This window comes from Medicago truncatula, chromosome 4 (genome assembly GCF_003473485.1).
Source record: "Medicago truncatula cultivar Jemalong A17 chromosome 4, MtrunA17r5.0-ANR, whole genome shotgun sequence".
NCBI classification, from domain to species: domain Eukaryota; kingdom Viridiplantae; phylum Streptophyta; class Magnoliopsida; order Fabales; family Fabaceae; genus Medicago; species Medicago truncatula.
This window is the reverse complement of record NC_053045.1, coordinates 37,753,583-37,777,407: the sequence shown is the minus strand read 5'-3', so window position 1 is coordinate 37,777,407 and position 23,825 is coordinate 37,753,583. Positions and strand designations below refer to the sequence as shown.

The following is a 23,825-nucleotide window of genomic DNA, read 5'->3' as shown; positions in this document are numbered from 1 at the left end:
AGTCTTTACTTATTTATTATTAATTATTAGAGTAATAAAAAAAGGGCAATTGGTTTGGATTTGTGAGTTTGACAAGGATTACGGTAGTTGGAGGAAACAACCATATGGATAAGCATCTAGACACGTCTCAATAGTACTCAACGAAATTATAATAACAATTATATTCAATTTCAATGTATCGCTAATTATATTACGAATAAAGTAAAATGACGATTGAAAATATATTGCAGTTTATGTTTGATTTTGTTTTGATAAAAATTGATTATGATTGAGAATGACTCGAAGACAGGGCCGTCTTTAAGGATGTGCAAACAGTTCTATAGAGTTGGGCCTCCCCAATTTTAGGGTCCAAAATATTTTTTTATTTATTTTATAATGCAAAGAAGCTATTAATATATATAAATAGCATTGTATACCGAGCCGTATGCTATATAAAAGAGATGCCTGTACGGCTTTAAATTGAATTTCTTTTTTATATGCCCTCCAAGATTAGGAAAAACTCCTATTCTGTTAGACTCTCAGCTCAGGGTAATGATCCATCAACTTGCTACTTCTTTGTATGAGGGACAAGTAGGAGAATGTATGCTGGAAGCGGAGGAATTACTGAAAATGCGAAAAACTATTACAAATATTTATGCACAAAGAACAGGCAAAGCTTCCTGGCAGATATACAGAGACATGGAGCGGGATCTTTTTATGTCAGCGGAAGAAGCTGAAGCCCACGGAATTGTTGATACGGTCGCAGCTTAAATCCAAAAGGAGTTAACTAATGTCATTATATGACAAATAATGACATTAGTTAAATCCAAAAAAAACGAGTTAACTAATGTCATTATATGACAAATAATGACATTAGTTAACTCAATACGTTCTCACTCCAAAGAAAGAAAGAAAAACCCATGGAGTCAATCATATGAGTAAACTATTTGTTACGCCGCCGTTGCCGCCTTCTTCTTCTCTATTGCTATTGCTTTTGAAGCTTTTGGACTTAATTAAGTGGTTAATTAAGAGGTATCTTAATAATCATAATTCGGTTTCTCGAATGATTTTACTTTGGAGGCTTTGGAAGCTTTTTCAATTTTTGAAGGGATTAATTATTGAGTCTTTTTTTAATCGTGATGATGAGCCTGATGATGATAATTTTTTCCGATATATTATAGTCTTTATGTTCTTCTTATTAGTATTCTACTATTTATATAATGATAATGGAAAAAGAATGGAAAAAGAAACATTTTTTAAATCACCATTTTTTAAAGACCGAAAAATGGAAGTTGAAAATAAAAAAATATTGTTTTTCTTACTTAATGAATAAAAATCAATAATCAATAAAAAGTATAGTAAGTATAGTAATTATACTACTATACTTTTTATTTTTACTTAAAAGCAGTATTCATGAATAATAAATGATTACTCAAAAAACCCTTTTCAAAAAAGTATTACTCAAAAGTATTATATTATATACTCAAAGCATTATATTATATACTCAAAAGGATTACTCATGAGTAAGAAATTAAAAAGTATTCCTGAAAGGTATTACCCATAAATACAGGATTTGCTATTTTAGCTTTTTAATTGTCTTTTAGTTGTTCTTTACTTTAATTGTCTTACCAACCGGATTTTATAGAATCTAAAAAATTCATAATTATCCGATTAGGATTGATCTAAACCAGCTCATTATATATATATGACTCACTATGCCAACTATAAAACAACTTATTCGAAACAACTTATTAGATAATAAAGATGGTGCAGCCCCGTGGTTAAAAACAGAGGTGTTAAGCTTAGTGGTTGTTATTTCACTCACGGGCAGCATTAGTTCATTTTTCTAATTTTATTTTTTCTTCTTGCATGATACAGTCTTTTGTGGATCTGTTTTTAATGGATTTGATGTCTATATGTATATGTCCCCAATACTCTCTTTCTCTTTCTTCTAATTCAGTTCAACTACATATTTGTAAATAAAAGAATAATCTTTGTTATATAAAATCGCAAACTTCTAACAACAAACATTATAATTATTTTTTAAAAAAATAAAATAAAAATAACATTATAGTTTTTTTCTCTTTTATAAAAACATTATATTTTTTTAGGGACCTAATTTTTCAAAGAGTGCCGGGCCTCGAATTTTACAACGACGGCCCTGCTCGAAGATAAAATGGTTTGTGCTTGAACAGTAAAAGTGAGTTGAACAATAGATTTCAATGTTAAAATGTGTCAAAATTAAATTGTTTGATTTCTAACTTGAATCAAAATGTGTATGTGTTATGTAGCAAGCGTGAGTTAAAACTTAAAATAGTTTCACATTGAATTACAAAGTTAATCTTGAACAATAATATATAAGTGAGATGACTTTTAGGATGTGTTTGGATGGAGAGTTTAGGAGAAAAATGGGAGGGTTCAGTTTTCATTTTTAAATTACGGACACTATGAAATGTTTTTTAAAAAATTAACATGTTAAACATAATAAACGATCATATAATACTTCAATCACACTTGATTTAAGAAAAACATGTTATATAGTCTGTAATTTAAAAAATAAAAGTAAACTATCCTCTCTCTTCCCCTCCTAAACCATCAATCCAAACACACCCTTAAAAAAATTCACATGAGTTTTTTTGACTGACAAATACATTGAAAAAGCAAATAGGCAATTAACCCCTGAAATTGTAAGTTTCGTCAATTACCCCCGACGTTAACAAAACTTCAATTATCACCTGAAATTGCACAACGTTAATCAATTTACCCCATCCGTCAAATTCTTCTGTTAGTCAACATGATGTTTTGCAAATACCCCCTAAAGTTTTACACTTATGTGCAAAATGCCCCCGAACATGAAAATTTATTTTCTTGTTTTTTGAATTGTCCTTTTTTCTCTTTTTGAAAATGAAGATTTCATGTTTAACATTGTGCATTATGGTTGTTGTACTCCTTGCAAAGACAAAGTTATCAATGGGAATAAACATGCAACGCATTACAACTAAGTGCATGTGCAAGTGTTATCACTTCATCCAACCCTCCTTCTGCAATTTGTTGCAGTAAACTGAAGGAACAAAAGCCTTCCTTTGCCAATATTTGAAAGATCCTAACCTTAAGAAACTTGTTAGCTCTCCCAATGCCATCAAGGTTGCTGACGCATGTGGCTCTCCATTCCCCATTTGCTAGACGTACATACGTATCAACCTTGTCACCGTTTTTAAGTAGGTTTTTTTTTCTCTCTGTGTTGTACTCTGTTTTGCTTCTTATCAGTTGGGAAAGTTCCTCTGATTATGTCTCAGTTTGGTGTGGTGTGTTACAACACTGTGTCTGTGTGTCCTTTGTTCTGTGGTTGTAGGATTTGAACTTATAACACCGATGTTTAATGAATATAGTTTGTTGTTGTTATGACTGCTATGAAGTTTATTTGTGTTATTGTTCAAATTAGCTATGAAGTTTGTCTTTAATATTTTGAGTCAAGCATAAGAAGAAAAAAAATATAAATTTTCAATTTCGGGGGTATTTGCAAAATGTCATGCTGACTAACAGAAGAATTTGACGGATTGGATAAATTGATTAACATTGTGCAATTTTAGGAGGTAATATTAATGTCAAGGGAGTATAGGAAGAAATGAGTATAGGAAGAAATACTTGCTTGATCAAAAACACAAAACACAAATAAAATGTGGTTAGACATACACACACATAAGTTGATAAAATATAAAAAAGAAAATAATCGGATGATGTCCTTTTCTCATTTATCTTTAAAAAAAAAACGGGACTAAAGCGATACAATCGTGATATTTAGAGGACAAAATGAAGTCGTATTGCAAAGGTTTGTATCCATTTGCAATCTGCATTTTGAAATAACAATTTCCCATGGTTACCTACCATAATGCCTCATCAAACGGGAAGCTATTTGATAAATTTAGATCAAACGGGAAAAATATCAATACAGATGATAACAAATTAACAATACAATAACCGTTTGCGCAAAGGAAATGATTCCCTTCCTCTGGCAAATTTGACAGAGACTACAAGTGGGGACATCATCATGGCATGCTAACCAAATGAGAAATTTTGGCATTTCAAGCTTCATTTATAGCCTTATTTGTGTACCATTTTCAAAATTAGAATTTAGCTTCATTTGTGTAGGCTCCATTAACATTTTCCAGCCAAATGACAACATCAGTGACTTTAGAATTCAAATATAGTTGCATACCATTTTGCTCATCTTTTATAGCATTAGATGAAAAATTGGGAGCAAGGACTGCAGAGAGAGCACATTATCTTCAATCAAATCTTTGACCATGAACTTCAACATCATGTCAACAATGGAACTTGGCAACTAAGAGGGATAAACTTTATCCAATCATTATACCAAAATCAAAGATCACTAGCTCCTACCGGAATCTCTGAGAATAATCTTGGCCTTAGTAACAAAGTTCCAAACTATGGAACTTGAAATCTTTCACCTGACAGTAAGTAGTTTGTGGTTCCCACGCTAGGTTTCCAAGCATAGTAATATTGACTTTTGTAGCCATTCTCATACCTAAGCCACAATTTTTTTCTAGCCAAAATTATCACATTCCAACATAGTTTGCAGAGCAGAACAAAATCTTTGAAACACAAAAACAAAGCATGTGAATCTCAATACTCATGAAATTCCCCTGTTATCCATCATATTTGAATTTAGTCCTTTCAAACAGAAAATGAAGTCATGCACAAACCCCACTATGTAGCATGCAAACAACATCTCAGATACCAAAGTACATATATAAAACCAAATTTAATAGCATGGGATCCTTAAATCTTTTCTTTTTAACTTTGTGCATATTTATACTTCAGTTCAAAGTTCGGTCCCTTAAGTCTGTTTATTCAGTTTCTTCCTCTTGATTTTGTATACATGTGTGAGCAAGGAATACAAAATATGGTTAGAGAGTAGTAGAATTAAACCATCGCATAATGATTCTTGCAAAAATAATCAACCAAGATGAATACCACCCACTGCAGCAAAATCTAAGATTGTGAAGATTTTACACGTGTGAGCCACCACATATCTGAGCTTTTGAAACACTTTTTAATTCAAATATGTGCATTACAGCTTACTGAACCTAGTACATAATGGGTGCATTAGCCAAAAATATAGATCTCAAGTTAACAACCAAAGTATTTAAACTCAAAAGTTAAATTTACTGTTTTTTCAAAGAGCTTCCGCATATCACATTTTATCATAAAATAATTACATCAACAAAAGTTTCTACACATTTACTATTGATAAATCAGTTATTTCATCCTTATGTATCATTCCTATCATAAAGTTAAAGGTAAGGGCCAAGGGCAGTCACTAATTCTGATGGAATCCACAGGCACACTACTCCATGTATATTAAAACACAATGAAATTGACAAATTAACACTGCATGACTTTATAGCTGAAGTGTTGGGACCCAATATGAGAAGGTGATTATAGGAATATTCTAATTAAACACCTTATCATATTGTGTCCTAACATGCAAGCTCTTTTCATGATCTCTTTTCCATTTGGACTGGGTTCCAATTCTCAAGTTCACATATAACTAATATGCATCTATATACAATATATTGCTCTTGTTTAGAGTCCCTCAACCTTAGAGGGTTTACATTCCTTAATTGCATCTGAGTTCATAAAAGTGCAGCCATCCCGAGTTTAGTTTCAAATTGAATTTTATTAAGGGTAATAAAAGCATGATAGAAAATTAACATTTGTATTCCAAATGTCTATGAAGTTTTCAATATCTAACCCAACACTCAACACAATGAATAGATATCAAGAGCTAGTAAATTACAAGTTTGAATTCTTTAACTTCCACCTTGAAGTTTTCCAAACTTATTTTTCTAAAACTAGACTTTGCTAAGACTTCTGTCGATATCAAAACATATACAAAACTATCGAATTATAGTCTCAAATCCTGTTGCCTCACTATTATTCACGGCGTACATGAGATCCTCCTCTGCTAATCATCAATAAATACATTCATTCTACAAGCTTTAATATCAATTTATTCAATAACCAAACAAATTTAAGCTAAATGTTTATTACACTTCAACCCATGAACTTCATATTATATCTTTATCCAAAATCCCTTTATTTCCTTGCATAAACTAATCCAACATTTCTTGAATAAACCCCCCCCCCCCCCCCCCCCCCCCCCCCCTTTAATAGAGAATTAACTCAATATATTACTTTCTTCCATTGAAATGTATCTCAATTTCTTTTATATACGTAAACTTTGAGATGCCTATACCACATTTTGCATAAACTTAACAACTCTCAATCCGACTTGTAGGCTCAAAAAGAACAGTCTTAGAATTTTATTGAGTCATAAAAGTGCAACAGGTACCATCCCTTACGTAATGAATAAAAATCCACACCAATATCACATTTAAGGCATTATCTAGCCTTCACATTATGAGTTAAGTGTGACTGAAGTTTTGTATAGGGTCATCGATACATCCCAACACTTACAAAATTAAGTCTCATATTTCATCTCCCAGACACAAAAAATTTCTAATTCCTTTAGGGTTGTCAAGGCACCCTAAACATTTCAAAATTTAGGCTCATATATGAAGGGTTTGTCTACATTTGTATAAAGCAGAAGATTGAAAGTTCTTGTGAAAATAGTTAGCCTAACAACATGCACCAAATATTATAAAACCAAAAGGATTTGTGGAAATTTCATTACCTTGACTAACAAACAAATTGTCTTTCAAAACATCAGTACCAAAAGGGTCTCCATACAAAAGCAAAGTTTGCTGAATCATTCTGGTACTACCAATTCCACTATTAAAAAATTCAAGAATTAAAACATGAAAAGCAAGAGAGGTATAAATGTTACCATTGAAGGTGAAACTACAAATTTTTTAAATTGCATGTTTTAAAGAAGATGAAAGGACCGAACAATTTAAACACATAATAACCTCTGAAGAGGAATGCAGAGAAGTAATGAGGCATCCCATATAGCACGCAATGACAAATCACAGTCTAAAAGTGAACTCGATGCCATAAAAACACAACGAATACTAATATGTTTGGGTTGACTTTTCCACAACCGGGTGCACGTCCCAATGCCACATTTTCTGAGAAGCTACAAAATGAAACTTCAGCACAGATGTGTTTGGTGTGATTCTACCATGGAAACAGACATGCAATACAAAGCTTTATATTATGAATACAAATTCATATCAATATCGCTCGCATGTAAGACATCATCAAACTTTAAATTATGATTGCAGTGTTCATGATGTTCCTTTTAGGGTCAAATGAGGCATCCCATCTCAAAATTCATTGAACAAATAATATTCATGATTCATATTCTTTTCGGGTCATCGAGGCATCCTATATTCCATCTCAATGTGGCAATTTACAATTTAGAATTGCATTCAGGGTCATAAAAGCACACAATGGATCCATCCATTATATTACGAATAAAAATTCATAACAATATCACATTTAAGGCATCATACAACTTTTACATTGTGAGTGAAGTATTTGTAATGTTTCCTTTAGGGTCATCGAGGCATCCACACACCTGCAACATTTATGGAACATATAATATCCATTGATTCATTTAGGATCATCAAGGCATCTAACATTTCATCTCGTAGTGGCAATCGATAGTCTAGAATTGCATTCAGGGTTATAAAAGCACGACGAATCCATCCCTTATATTATGAATAAAGATTGATATTAGGGTCATTGATTTTTACACTATGAGTGAAGTGTTCAAAATATTTCCTTTAGGGTCATTGAGGCATCCAAACACTTGCAACATTTATGAAACAAATCATATCCATTAATTCTTTTCGGGTCATAGAGGCATTATGATGACGGCATCCAAACACTTGCAACATCTATGAAACAAATCATATCCATTAATTCTTTTCGGGTCATAGAGGCATTATGAATGAATAAAAATTCATAACAATTTCACATTTAAGGCATCATCCAACCTTTATATTATCGGTAAAGTGTTCATAATGTTTGCTTCAGGCTTGTTCAAAAATGTTTGCTTCAGGGTCATCTAGGCATCTTGTAACACTTATGGGACAAATAATATCCATCAATTCATTTCGGGTCATCGAGGCATCATTTCAAAACTCAGGCTCAAATATCATATGGGTCATCGAGGCATCCAAACACTTGCAATATTTATCGGACAAATAATATCGATCAATTCCTTTCAGGTCATTGAGGCATTATAATAATTTCAGAACTCAGGCTCAAATATCATATTTGAGTGACAATTCATAGTGTCTAGAATTGCACTCAAGATCATATATAATCACTGAGACATCTCAACATTTAGAAAATAGTTTCCTTTAAAATCACCGAGGCATCCCAACATTTACAAAATTTAATGGGACAAATGGCATCATAATAATTTCAAAACTCAGGCTCATATATTTAAGTGACAATTCATAGTCTAAAATTAAACTCAAGATCGTAAAATCACTGAGGCATCCCAACACTTACAAAATGTAGATTTCTTTAAAATCACTGAGGCATCCCAACATTTACAAAATTTATTGAACAAATAATATCCGTCAATTCTTTTCGGGTCATCGAGGCATCATAATAATTTCAAAATTCAGGCTCATATATCATATCTGAGTGACAATTCAAGTCTAGAATTGCACTCAAGATCGTAAAATCACCAAGGCATCCCAACATTTACAAAATTTAATTGGACAAATTATATCCGTCAATTCTTTTCGAGTCATCGAGGCATCATATAATTTCAAAACTAAGGCTCAGATATCATATCTGAGTGACAATTCTAGTCTAGAATCGCACTCAAGATGGTAAAATCACCAAGGCATCCCAACATTTACAAAATTTAATGGAACAAATAATATCCGTCGATTCTTTTCGGTTCATCCATCAAGGCATCGTAATAATTTCAAAACTCAGGCTCATATATCATATCTGAGTGACAATTCTAGTCTAGAATTGCAATTGTAAAATCACCGAGGCATCCAAACATTTACAAAATTTAATGGAACAAATAATATCCGTCAATTCTTTTCGGTCATCGATCAAGGCATCGTAATAATTTTAAAACTTAGGCCCATATATCATATCTGACGGACAATTCTAGTCTAGAATTGCACTCAAGATTGTAAAATCACCGAGGCACATTTACAAAATTTAATGGAACAAATAATATCCGTCAATTCTTTTCGGGTCATCGATCAAAGCATCGTAATAATTTCAAAACTCAGGCTCATTTATGATATATGAGTGACAATTCTAGTCTAGAATTGCACTCAAGATTGTAAAATCACCAAGGCATCCAAACATTTACAAAATTTAATGGAACAGATAATATCCATAAATTCTTTTCGGGTCATCGATCAAGACTTTCTAATAATTTCAAAATTCAGGCTCATATATCATATCTGAGTGACAATTCTAGTCTAGAATTGCATTCAAGATCGTAAAATCACCAAGGCATCACAACATTTACAAAATTTAATGGGACATATTATATCCGTCAATTCTTTTCGAGTCATCGAGGCATCATAATAATTACAAAACTCATGCTCAAATATCATATCTGGGTGACAATTCTAGTCTAGAATTGCACTCAACTCAACATTTACAAAATTTAATGGAACAAATAATATCGGTCAATTCTTTTCGGGTCATTGATCAAGGCATCGTAATAATTTCAAAACTCAGGCTCATATATCATATCTGAGTGACAATTCTAGTCTAGAATTGCACTCAAGATTTTAAAATCACCGAGGCATCCCAACATTTACAAAATTTAATGGAACAAATAATATCCGTCAATTCTTTTCGGGTCATCCCTCAACGTAATAATTTCAAAACTCAGGATCATATATCATATCTGAGTCATAATTCTAATCTAGAATTGCACTCAAGATTGTAAAATCACCGAGGCATCCCAACATTTACAAAATTTAATGGAACAAATAATATCCGTCAATTCTTTTCGGGTCATCGATCAAGGCATCGTAATAATTTCAATAATTTCAATACTCAGGCTCATATATCTTATCTGAGTGACAATTCTAGTCTAGAATTGCACTCAAGATTGTAAAATCGCCGAGGCATCCCAACATTTACAAAATTTAATGGAACAAATAATATCCGTCAATTCTTTTCGGGTCATCGATCAAGACATCGTAAAAATTTCAAAACTTAGAATCATATATCATATCTGACTGACATTTCTAGTCTAGAATTGCAGTCAAGATTGTAAAATCACCGAGGCATCCCAACATTTACAAAATTTAATGAAACAAATAATATCCGTCAAATCTTTTCGGGTCATCGATCAAGGCATCGTAATAATTTCAAAAGTCAGGCTCATATATCATATCTGAGCGACAATTCTAGTCTAAAATTGCAACCAAGATTGTAAAATCACCAAGGCATCTAAACATTTACAAAATTTAATGGAACAGATAATATCCGTCAATTCTTTTCGGGTCATCGATCAAGACTTTCTAATAATTTCAAAATTCATGCTCATATATCATATCTGAGTGACAATTCTAGTCTAGAATTGCATTCAAGATCGTAAAATCACCCAGGCATCCCAACATTTACAAAATTTAATGGGACAAATTATATCCGTCGATTCTTTTCGAGTCATCGAAGCATCATAATAATTTCAAAACCCATGCTCAGATATCATATCTGAGTGTCAATTCTAGTCTAGAATTGCACTCAACCCAACATTTACAAAATTTAATGGAACAAATAATATCCGTCAATTCTTTTTGGGTCATCGATCAAGGCATCGTAATAATATCAAAACTCAGGCTCATGTATTATATCTGAGTGACAATTCTAGTCTAGAATTGCGCTCAAGATAGTAAAATCATCGAGGCATCCCAACATTTACAAAATTTAATGGAACAAATAATATCCGTCAAATCTTTTCGGGTCATCCATCAAGGCATCGTAATAATTTCAAAACTTTGGCTCATATATCATATCTGAGTGACAATTCTAGTCTAGAATTGCACTCAAGATTGTAAAATCACCAAGGCATCCAAACATTTACAAAATTTAATGGAACAGATAATATCCGTCAATTCTTATCGGGTCAACGATCAAGATTATTTAATAATTTCAAAATTCATGCTCATATATCATATCTGAGTGACAATTCTAGTCTAGAATTGCATTCAAGATCGTAAAATCACCAAGGCATCCCAACATTTACAAAATTTAATGGGACAAATTATATCCGTCAATTCTTTTCGAATCATCGAAGCATCGTAATAATTTCTAAACTTATGCTCAGATATCATATCTAAGTGACAATTCTAGTCTAGAATTGCACTCAACCCAACATTTACAAAATTTAATGGAACAAATAATATCCGTCAATTCTTTTCGGGTCATCGATCAAGGCATCGTAATAATTTCAAAACTCAGGCTCATATATCATATATGAGTCACAATTCTAATCTAGAATTGCGCTCAAGATTGTAAAATCACCGAGGCATCCCACCATTTACAAATTTTAATGGAACAAATAATATCCGTCAATTCTTTTCGGGTCATCGATCAAGGCATCGTAATAATTTCAAAACTCAGGCTCATATATCATATATGAGTCACAATTCTAATCTAGAATTGCGCTCAAGATTGTAAAATCACCGAGGCATCCCAACATTTACAAAATTTAATGGAACAAATAATATCCGTCAATTCTTTTCGGGTCATCGATCAAGGCATCATAATAATTTCAAAACTCAGGCTCATATATCATATCTGAGTGACAATTCTAGTCTAGAATTGCACTGAAGATTGTAAAATCACCGAGGCATCCCAACAAAATTTAATGGAACAAATAATATCCGTCAATTCTTTTCGGGTCATCGATCAAGGCATCGTAAAAATTTCAAAATTCAGGCTCATATATCATATCTAAGTGACAATTCTAGTCTAGAATTGCACTCAAGAATGTAAAATCACCGAGGCATCCCAACATTTACAAAATTTAATGGAACAAATAATATATGTCAATACTTTTCGGGTCATCGATCAAGGCATCATAATAATTTCAAAACTCAGGCTCATATATCATATCTGAGTGACAATTTTAGTCTAGAATTGCACTCAAGATTGTAAAATCACCGAGGCATCCCAACATTTACAAAATTTAATGGAACAAATAATATCCGTCAATTCTTTTCGGGTCATCGATCAAGGCATCGTAATAATTTCAAAACTCAGGCTCATATATCATATCTGAGCAACAATTTTAGTCTAGAATTGCACTCAAGATTGTAAAATCACCGAGGCATCCCAACATTTACAAAATTTAATGGAACAAATAATATCCGTCAATTCTTTTTGGGTCATCGATTAAGGCATCGTAATAATTTCAAAACTCAGGCTCATATATCATATCTGAGCGACAATTCTAGTCTAGAATTGCACTCAAGATTGTAAAATCACCGAGGCATCCCAACATTTAAAAAATTTAATGGAACAAATAATATCCGTCAATTCTTTTCGGGTCATCGATCAAGGCATAATAATAATTTCAAAACTCAGGCTCATATATCTTATCTGAGTGACAATTCTAGTCTAGAATTGCACTCAAGATTGTAAAATCACCGACATCCCAACATTTACAAAATTTAATGGAACAAATAATATCGGTCAATTCTTTTCGGGTCATCGATCAAGACATTGTAATAATTTCAAAACTCAGGCTCGGAAGTTGACCTTGGTTTCACCAATGTCTAAAGTAATTGGTCTGATCAAACCCCAACATGACATGAACGAATAAAAGCATGCTTAGAAAATAAAAACCTTGTAATTAAATTTGTTATAAAGATATTAGAATATGTCCCTTATTTAAAAACAGTGGGGCCATTTACTTCTATTGTTTTCTGTTTTCATTTTTACTAACAAAATAAACATTAGAGAAGTATTAAGATTTTGAAAATGCATTTGAAAATAGATTGAATATTTAGAATTCGGCAAACTTTGAAAGCATTGTTTTCGGTATTTCTAGAAATGCATTCTCTCTAGTTAGCTACTATCTTCTCTATATCACAACTAAAAGATAAAACCGTAACCAAATGTCATTCCAGCTACCTATATACAAAATAAAAATTGAAAGTGAAAATAGAAAATGATGTTAGAAAGTAAACGGCCACAAAGAATGCAATTGTACCTCGTTCTGGAGTTTTGTTTGAGCTCCCAGCTGGGATCCCTCTCCATAAGTCATGTGGGCTGCATGTGTTTGAGATGGTGGAACGTAGAAGCTTTGCACTGGAGAAGAGGACGCATTCATTGGTCCACCGGGGATCACAAACTGCTTTTGTGCTTGCTCACTGGAAACTTGTTCTCCATCAAGCTCAGCATTATTAGATGATTGAACCACTGATCTATGAATCGGGGGATAACTGTAAGTTTGAGAAATTAGACAACAGTATTAGATTAAAGATATTTTATTAGTTGTTATTATCAAAGTGACATTAATGACCATTTACAACTGTTTCCGAGGGAATTTAAACTTTGTTTCTTGAAGTTACAAGGTCAAACTCCTATCACTAGCTGACACCTCGTGAACAAATATCATCTTAGATTCAAGGAATAGCTCTTGTATCATCTTTACTATACAAAGCTTATGATTCAGTTCATTAATTCTTCCCATGAGAAAGCGTCAAAAAGTAGAGTTAGGTTGTTTTCATGATTTAAATTTAAATAGAAAGGAAACAATCTTAATTTAGGAACAACAATCGAATAAACCAAACATTTCACTGCAGAGAAACATATCCTATCCTACAACTTAAATCCAGACTCTAAAAGTAATAAGCCTCATTCTACATAAACCCACTCTATCTACTTTCCTCCTCGAGCAGTAATCAGAAGGAGGCTTTTCTTATTTGTTTTCAAGCAAAAACAGAAGACGCGTCGCCTTTATTAATTTAAGAGTTTTGCTTAGCAATCTCATCTTACTTTTTGCTCAAGATTGTAAAATCACCAAGGCATCATTTACAAAATTTAAGGAGCAAAAAGTAATATGCATCGTTCCATCCATTCCATCCATTACCTAAGATTGTATCATCCTTTTCAAATTACCAAAATTGATTTCAACTCATAGAGGCGATCACAGTAAAGAATTAAATTCATGTCATAAAAGATATCATCCAACTCTACATTATGAATTTTTTGAAGTCCTCAAGGAAACCTAACAGTTTCAACATTTAGGCTCAAATATTGTGAAAAAGAATGATCTTGCAGAGTTTTTCACACATTAATGGGGTTTGTTAAATCGTACAGGGCTGTTGTTGTTAAAAGCAGAAAATTGAAGGTGGTTGAATAAGCAAGAATATAGGGTTTATGAATATTCAAGAATCAAAATCTAAAAATCAAGATAAAGTTAGAAATGTACCGTTGAAAATGAAAGGGACAGAACAGAGCGTGTTTCGTCGCTTTCTTGAAGAATCGGAACGATTCCAACGAATCCGGCAACGATTCCAACGAAACCTTTGGATCGGAACGGTATTGATTTTCATGTTTCTATTTTTTGAATTATTTTAGATATAACGCGTGTTTTCCATTTATAGGCTTTTCTACTGGGCTTTTGATTTTAATAACACGTTGAGCCCTAATTCTAAATATTACTATTATTACTTCTTACTTTTATATATACACCCGTTTCTTTTTGTTTTAGCGTAAGTAATGACTTAACTATTTTATTTTTTTTATGCTCGACTTAACTATGTTTTTACTTTCTATTTACTCTACTAGCTTATTCTAGTTTTTATGAATGATTTCTCAATGGTACATACCAAGTTTTAACCAGAAAAAATGGTACATACCAAGTTGATCCAAAAGAATTATTCCAAAAAAAAATGATCTAAAGAAAAAAGGCACAAACTAAGTTTTAGAAAACTAATTTTTATATACAAAAAAAAAAGAGTGTAAAAGTTGATTCTAAGTTTTTGTAATTAATAAAAAGTAACTTTGATAAAATAATTGATATAATTTATTTATTCTAACCAGTTCATCAAATTATTCAATATTCAAAATAAGTTGAAAGTGTTTCAATTGATAGGACAATGCATTGCAATGTCCAGGAGACGGAGTTTTAACCTCGAATTTCTTACTTATTCACTTTTAGGGTGTGTTTGATTTGCAAAACAATAAGTACTGAACAGAACAGTATAAGATAGAACAGTACAACACAAGGCAGAACAGCACATGACAAATTTTTTATGGCATTGAATAATTTTTTGTTTTATACGATTTTTGAGGGACAAAATGCTATTTTGGTATTTTAGACAACTTGTACGTGGGACAAAAAGCTGTGTTGTGGTTTGGTGAGGGACAAAAATATGAGTTTTTGTTCTGTCCCTTGTCTCCAGTTTGTCCTGTACCTGAAACAGTTTTACAAATCAAACACTGGACAACTAGAGTTGTTCTGTCATGTCCTTCATTTTTTTAGCAAATCAAACGCACCCTTAAAGGGTAAGTAAGTATATAGTCATTGGGCTATTATTTGAGAGAGAAATTATTTTTAATAAAAAATAGTAATTTTAATTATGTCAGTAGATGAGAGAAAAATATTAAAGTAATTTTGACAAACAAAAATTAGCTTATTTTTTATTATTTTGGTCATGTAGTCCACATTTTTCAAGGTGAATAAGTGGGGTGTCCGGGGTTCGAACCCCAGCCCCTACATATTACAGTGTATGTCCCTGCCAACTGAGCTATGCTCACGGGGACATATAGCTTTTTTTTTAAATCTTAAACTAAAAAACTATTATCCAACTTTGCAACGTGAGAAAAATACTGACATTTTTTTTTGAGAGAGAGAAAAATACTGACATGATATCTATTTTTTTGACAAGATAAATAGAGAACTGAAAACCAAATAAATAGAGAGCTGAAAATTTGTAAGATCATTGTTGTCCTTTTTAAAATCTAATGCGCTAGACCAAAAAAAAAATGTTCTAAAGCGTGTGCTTATATCGTAAATCAAAATAAAAACTTTTTAGACAAATTGAGTATTCGTGATTTCAGAAATTGATAATGTACAGGCCAATTCATATGGCAAAATTGTGTTGTGTTGACACGATTTTCAATTTATACTTTGATTGTAACGTACAAGACATGTAGAGATTATTGTAATTGTGTTGACACGATTTTCAATTTATTGCAAAATTGACAATATAATGGATAAAGTAGTGTTTGCAATGACTTTAAAATTATGACAAACAAATTAAAAAAAAAAAAACTTAAGTATGCATTATCTAAAATGTCCTGTAAATTCCTTGCGTTGGCCAAAGAATTATTAAAAAATTGCTGCATACATTTAGGCAGAATTAAGTTACATGGTTCCGTCAAAAAAAGTTACATGGTTTCACATGTTACGGATAATCATAATCTATCATACTCTATCATTTCATGTAAATATACATTAGGCAGTTGCTGCATGGTATAGCAATAAGTAAGTAAAAACATTATGCTTTGCTGTCAAGGGCTCTCATCATGACCTGATACAGATACAGATGAAGAGGCAGCCATGTGTTTGCCTCTGCTATCTGATACTGACGACGTGTCCTCACCTACACTTTTGTCAACATTTGTTTTCTGTAGGAAAAGATATATCACGAGGAGTTAATTCTCAGAAGACGTCGATCATATGTAAATTGGTTACAAGATTTGATGCTGCTAAAGAGTAAAGATGAACAATGGTAGTGGTAACAGAAGTTGATCTTGGTTTCACCAATGTCTAAAGTAATTGGTCTGATCAAACCCCAACATGACATGAACGAATAAAAGCATGCTTAGAAAATAAAAACCTTGTAATTAAATTTGTTATAAAGATATTAGAATATGTCCCTTATTTAAAAACAGTGGGGCCATTTACTTCTATTGTTTTCTGTTTTCATTTTTACTAACAAAATAAACATTAGAGAAGTATTAAGATTTTGAAAATGCATTTGAAAATAGATTGAATATTTAGAATTCGGCAAACTTTGAAAGCATTGTTTTCGGTATTTCTAGAAATGCATTCTCTCTAGTTAGCTACTATCTTCTCTATATCACAACTAAAAGATAAAACCATAACCAAATGTCATTCCAGCTACCTATATACAAAATAAAAATTGAAAGTGAAAATAGAAAATGATGTTAGAAAGTAAACGGCCACAAAGAATGCAATTGTACCTCGTTCTGGAGTTTTGTTTGAGCTCCCAGCTGGGATCCCTCTCCATAAGTCATGTGGGCTGCATGTGTTTGAGATGGTGGAACGTAGAAGCTTTGCACTGGAGAAGAGGACGCATTCATTGGTCCACCGGGGATCACAAACTGCTTTTGTGCTTGCTCACTGGAAACTTGTTCTCCATCAAGCTCAGCATTATTAGATGATTGAACCACTGATCTATGAATCGGGGGATAACTGTAAGTTTGAGAAATTAGACAACAGTATTAGATTAAAGATATTTTATTAGTTGTTATTATCAAAGTGACATTAATGACCATTTACAACTGTTTCCGAGGGAATTTAAACTTTGTTTCTTGAAGTTACAAGGTCAAACTCCTATCACTAGCTGACACCTCGTGAACAAATATCATCTTAGATTCAAGGAATAGCTCTTGTATCATCTTTACTATACAAAGCTTATGATTCAGTTCATTAATTCTTCCCATGAGAAAGCGTCAAAAAGTAGAGTTAGGTTGTTTTCATGATTTAACATTTAAATAGAAAGGAAACAATCTTAATTTAGGAACAACAATCGAATAAACCAAACATTTCACTGCAGAGAAACATATCCCATCCTACAACTTAAATCCAGACTCTAAAAGTAATAAGCCTCATTCTACATAAACTCACTCTATCTACTTTCCTCCTCGAGCAGTAATCAGAAGGAGGCTTTTCTTATTTGTTTTCAAGCAAAAACAGAAGACGCGTCGCCGTTATTAATTTAAGAGTTTTGCTTAGCAATCTCATCTTACATTCAGTACAATCCACTTTGAACCCACCTTTTCCATTTTTTATAAGATGAGAGAGACGCATGAAATTGAGTTTTTCAGCAACTATAGAAAAGAGGCATATTGGCATAGGATAGATTGCTTACCATGCAAAAGTTGGAGAAGGGTAAACATAAGACTTCTCGTATATTGAAGCTGCAGCTGCTGCAGCTTGAAGTCTTGCTTGATGCCGACTCAAATTATCACGAGCCACCCCATCGCCAACCTCAGTTTGAGCTGAGCTTCCAGTGCCTTCCCCTGTTCTCTTTCGAGGTTAGTATTAAAATAATAAAATACTTAAATATAATAAGTATAACCAAGCCTTGTTCTCGCTAGCTCTGGGTGATATTCCAGATTAAAGTAATCAAATTTCCCCTTTCAAAAAAATTTAAACACATAAGTTGTGTGAATGAACCCCAAAAGAAGTACGAATATTTTAGAATTTGGTTAGACCTAACTCAACTCCACAAAACCAGCTCGTAAGGTTAGAGATGTCCACAGCTCATGAATACTTTTTCAAGTCATATCACATTCAATATGAGACTCTCAACACACCCCCATCACAACCAAGACTAGACATCTTGAGTGTGAGCCAAGTGACTACGGGTAGCCTAAGGATTCTAGGATAGGCTCTGATATCATCTAATAATTTGGATTTAGCCTAACTAAATCCTACAAAATCAACTTGTAAGGTAAGGGATGTTGCTCTCACTTATAAACACTTTTTCAGGTCTAACACATCCCAATGTGAGACTCTCAGAGTCTCAACACAGAAGTTAAGCAACGAGTATTTTTACGTACTTCACATGAAATTATGAATAAAAAAAAATGACGGGAACTTTTTGCAAGTGGTAAAACAAAGAGCTCATAATTTTTTTGTTATAGGGTTGAAATTAAGATGATTTATAAAATAGCAGGCCACTGTTTGGAAAGGTGCACCGCATATACGAAGTGCAATAGTTTGTCAGGATCATACTTCCAACTACATTTCTTCATTTTTTATTCTAAAGCACCGTATCCTGGAAATAATATAGTTTGTCATGTTTTTTATGTTAATGAATAATGTTTACCTAAAGTAGTTGTTGATCATGTGATTACCTTGTCGATTAGCATCTGACTGTGGTCTTTGTTGTCCCCCAGTAGCAGTTGGTCCATTTTCTGATGGGACAACCAGTGCTCTGCAGGTAGGGCAAGTATGCTGCCGCTCTAGCCATGATCGGAGGCAATGAACATGAAAAAGATGACCGCATATAAGTTTCTTTGCAGTAGTCATCTCTTCACGACAGATGATACAGGTTAAGTCATTTCTGCATAGACATATATAAAAATATTGATTCAAATGCATAAAACAAAAATAATAGGTATAGGTGCAATACTAATCTTAGAACTCACGAATTAAGCTCTTCAGGGGTTGCATCTGGAAACCGATCATTCATGTTAGAAGTGATCTTACGATAACGTAGATAATCTGAAATACGAACTTTGAAGTTCCTAAATGTCTCGTATAGCTCCCTTATTAAGTGCAAAGGAACACCATAGTTTCTGATAAATCAAATTAAAGTCAGAAGGTAAAGACAATAGCCGTAAGGCTGGAATACTTAATCAGATTGATAGAGAAAAAAAGCATAAAAAACAGGTAAACCAAATGATTCCCTTACATCTCAAAAAGAGAAGTATTACTAAAAGATGCATAAAAAGTATGAAAATATAAACTTATCATGTTGAAAATATTTGAGAGTAAAGCAGACGTATCAAAGCCAGGTATAATGTCTAATAAATAAAAAAAGACAGTTAGATTATCACGATAATCTGCTAATTATATTAGAAGCTCCTACAGAACTGATTCTCTTTTCCTATCTTCAAGGGTATCATTCCTATTAGCCATGAATAAATAACACTAAACCTTACATGTTTCTTGCATTTGGTCTAAAATTCAGAGAATATTAAAATCTAAAATGATTCTAACCACCCATAAAAGCATGCCACTAGCTTTTTAAATGCAACCATGAACTTACCTTCAACGTGTAACTTTTAGAAATTTGAACCAAAAATCAATATGTAGAATCCAATATGTTATTTTTCAATTCAGACCTTAAATAATCTGATTAGTCCTGCTGTACTAAGGGAACTTCATTTCTGTCCTATGTGTATATGTTGTCAATATTCATACAACGCAAGCATACTGGGCTACTAGCAAAAAATTTGGGACCAAGTCTTTCAATGAGTCATTGAAAACATGTAAATTTGGACATTAACACTATTTGGCTTATAAACCTCCAAAATGCTCTTTACCCTGAGCAATGTGGCACTTGGTCTCTTTGAAACCTTTTGAAATGCTTACAAAATAAACAACAACATATACTATGGATTCTATAGTGCACGATGCACATACTGCTATGAAGTTTAAATCATGCGAGGGAATTATACACAGAGACACAAGTGATCACTTACATGAAGATTGCCAGAAAGAAGCACATATACATAGACAAGTGAAGCAAGTCCCTAACAAGTTCCAAGTAAAACGTGAAGACCGGTTTCTTTTCCCATTGCCCCTCCATAAGCATGTCACTGACATAGAAAATATATTTTACAAAAATGGATACTGTTGTTGTTGCTAGTATCATGTACCTGGGATAGAAACATGTATTTATATCAAAACAACAGCGAAGGGTAAACTATATTAAAACCAAACCTCCTATAACATTATAAAGAGAATTGTTATAAATTGACAAAAATGATTAACTTATGGATACCACAGAAAGCATCAAATCAGACAGCATATACATGTGAAACTGTGTATAAGTTCAACTTTCTGCGTATAACTTTCAACTATGGAGTTTTTAATATATTAACATGTACTAGTTTCATTTGTAGCAGAACAGAATTAAAAGTAAAGCATTACTATCCGTCCAGAAATCATGTAGAGAATTTTCCATAGTAAAATTAACAATGTCACAAACTATTTGAGAAGGGAAAAAAGGAAGAAGTAGGTCTTACTCAAAAGAAAAGAAGATCGAAACCGAAGCCTGCTTGGTTGCAAGTAAATGCTTCACTGAACTGTACAAAAACGCTCCATCAAGAAGAAGAAGGAACCCCAAAAAAGATACGATTCGAACTTGAGACAACACAGACACGGAAGGTGTAGTCTCTATGTACTCTACTCTCTTCTGAGCCAACCAATGCAAGGCCTTGATTAACAAGAGTGCCGTAACCATGGCAAGGAATGTAATAGAGAAATCCTGTCTAAAGATAGTAATTGCAAAGAGGATTTCCATAACCTCCCTCCATGCTTGCTCATTAAGCCTCTCAACCTCGGCCTCCCGAAGAGAACCAAGAAACACCTTTTTAGTTAACTGCCACAAAACACACATGATGACTAGAGCCATGTTGAGAAGAAGCACTAAACTGATCTTGGAAGTTGCTAAATAAACCATTGCCGGATAAAACTGGCTTCTGCTGTTAAATGCATGATATGTAATAGCCAAAGTGGCAATTAAACTAAGACCTGCATACGTCTGCAACCGCATCATTTTGCTCTACAAAAAACCACAGAAACCATTTGAATCAACCTGTGAAAACCCAATTGCAAAACAACCCATAACATACATTTATGATGAGAGAAAGTTTAGATAGACTTGGCATATGTTTAGTTTCGATTTTGGAGGGTAGAAACTCAAAAGTGATTCTAGAGATTGTAGAATTGATTTTATCATGTTTGGATGATTTAAAAGAGAATTGATTTTGCTTGTAGAATTGATTCTACTTGAAGCTAGAATTTGTAGCTTTTCACTTCTGCAATTGATTTTAGGCTTAAAGTTATTGTCGAATCCACTTTTACACAAATACATCCAAAGATAAATCACTTTATATTCAACTCACTTTTATCCATAATCAATTTTACACAATCAATTCCCTCAATCAAATTTGCTTATCGCATAACCAAGCATACACTTATTTGAGCTTACATGCTGGCATAAACACTTGTGAGATTGTTTAGAAAAGCTTATGACATGTCATAAGCTTTTTAAGCTTATTTTCATAAGCTCTTCAAGCTTATTTTCATAAGCTCTTCAAGGTAGCTTATGAAAACAACTTACAGCTTATATGAAAACAATTTCACCTTAATTTATTTTTGTTAAAGAAATAGTCTCTGCTTATATGATAAAAAGTGCTTATGGTATAACTGGTTTATTAAGTTGTTTATCCAAAGAAGACCCAAGTCTTACACGTTCGTTTGAAAATTGGATATAACAACATGAACACCCGAAAACCCCAAAAAATGAAATTGCCATAAATTATTCTTAAACAACAACAATAATGGAGAAAATAAAAATTAGAAATCGAGCACAAAATTTTCAGCAATATGCGTTCAATGGTTGGGAAGCGAGTAGAAAGAAGAAAATATTCTATGATTGTTGAATAAAATGAGAAATTGAAAAGAGAGATGAAAACTTTGAATGAAATTGGTAAATGGGTACCAAATTTTGGAGGAGAATGGAACGGAGATACCAACGGTGGTGGGTGGCAACTTGGGCAGCTCCGGTTCGGTTGGGGTTCTAGCTTCCGTCGATTTCCATGTTTTTCGACCTTAATACAAAGTCAGTCCATTTATTACATACAAAATAATATAATACGTATGATGTGTGAGTATCCAACCATTTTTTGCCACGTTGGATTTAGTGCAAAGTAAGCACTGCTTGTATGGGTTTAAAGAGAGAAGAAAAAATTATCTTGCTCACTTGTTTGGTTAAACCATCAACGATTAGGGTGTTTGATTCGGCATCTTGCCTTCGCCATCGCACGCCATGAGGTCTTTGTCGTGATTTTGAGAAGTTGTTGTTCGTAGCTTCACTGTGAAATTTATCGTGATTATACTAAGACGTTAAGGTTATATCACACAACTAAATATAAATGATAAAAATAAACTAAAATAAGTGTTTTAATCAGACACTCATGATGCAGGTGTATAATAAACATGTGATCATGTTAATTCGATTTCTCTAAAAACAATACTAAATTAGTCTTAATAAATTATGTCAAAAAAAAAAGCCTAAATAATAATTTTACATCATTTTAAAAATATTTTATTTGTCAATTCATAACGATCTTATTTTTTCCTTAAAAAAATAGTATCTCATTTTATTTTTAACAGTGGTGTTTGTATATAAGAGATGAGAGAGAGTTTATACATCTGTTAATCTCTTTTTTCATCCTCCGTTAAAGGTGCCTAACAATTTGGGTCTTTATTAACTAAAATAACCTTCATTTAAGAATGAAGAAGATGCTCTAAAAGGGAGAGACTAGAGTGAGGGATGGGTGAGAAGGTGTCCTCTGAAATCTCTTTCTTTTGTGAATAAAAAAGTGTTCTTTATACTTTTTATTTTTCATGTTTATCCTTGTTCTTTACAAAATAGGGTAACTAGAAACAGGACATTTGTTCATTTAAAAAATGGTTTTTTCTAGATTACCTTTGAAGAATGGTGGGTAATTTACCCACCAACCAATGAAAATGAGCAATTTATTGGTGGGGTCGAGATAGTTTACGGATACCACTTAAAAATGTGCTTATGTGGCTAATGTATATTGGTTGGGGTAAATTACCCACCATTCTTCCATGGATACCCTAATTGTCACCTTAAAAAATACATCATTCCTCTATTCACTATTGCTTCTCACATTCTCTTATATATCAAATGTTACATCAACTTTTTTATAATTTTCACACTTTGTTTCTCACATCTTTCTCTCCTATTCTTTTTTCTCACAACCAATTACACTTACAAAATTGTTAAAAGGGTCTAAGTAGCGGATATCGTAAACGTATTGTT

At 32.8% G+C, this 23,825-nt stretch overlaps 1 protein-coding gene and 1 long non-coding RNA gene across 3 annotated transcripts; both read right to left on the bottom strand.

Annotated features, from left to right (window-relative positions):
• Nucleotides 1-13,186: 13,186 nt before the first annotated feature.
• On the bottom strand, nucleotides 13,187-14,557 carry LOC25492885 (uncharacterized). The gene is made up of 2 exons (XR_003011097.2): nucleotides 14,411-14,557; nucleotides 13,187-13,418 (listed from the first exon to the last, which is right to left on the bottom strand). It is a non-coding gene; the product is annotated as an uncharacterized lncRNA (long non-coding RNA).
• A 1,715-nt stretch (nucleotides 14,558-16,272) lies between these two features.
• Nucleotides 16,273-22,632, bottom strand: LOC11441665 (ERAD-associated E3 ubiquitin-protein ligase HRD1A). 2 transcript variants are annotated; one of them, XM_003607370.4, is made up of 8 exons: nucleotides 22,476-22,632; nucleotides 20,995-21,533; nucleotides 20,449-20,625; nucleotides 19,390-19,539; nucleotides 19,096-19,304; nucleotides 18,105-18,255; nucleotides 17,194-17,425; nucleotides 16,273-16,614 (listed from the first exon to the last, which is right to left on the bottom strand). In XM_003607370.4, the coding sequence occupies exons 2-8, from the start codon at nucleotides 21,525-21,527 to the stop codon at nucleotides 16,498-16,500; spliced, it is 1,569 nt and encodes a 522-aa protein (XP_003607418.2). In that variant the 5' UTR covers nucleotides 21,528-21,533; nucleotides 22,476-22,632; the 3' UTR covers nucleotides 16,273-16,497. The 2 variants fall into 2 exon arrangements, with proteins under 2 accessions (XP_003607418.2, XP_039689220.1); XM_039833286.1 differs by having other exon boundaries at nucleotides 22,507-22,620.
• Nucleotides 22,633-23,825: the final 1,193 nt, after the last annotated feature.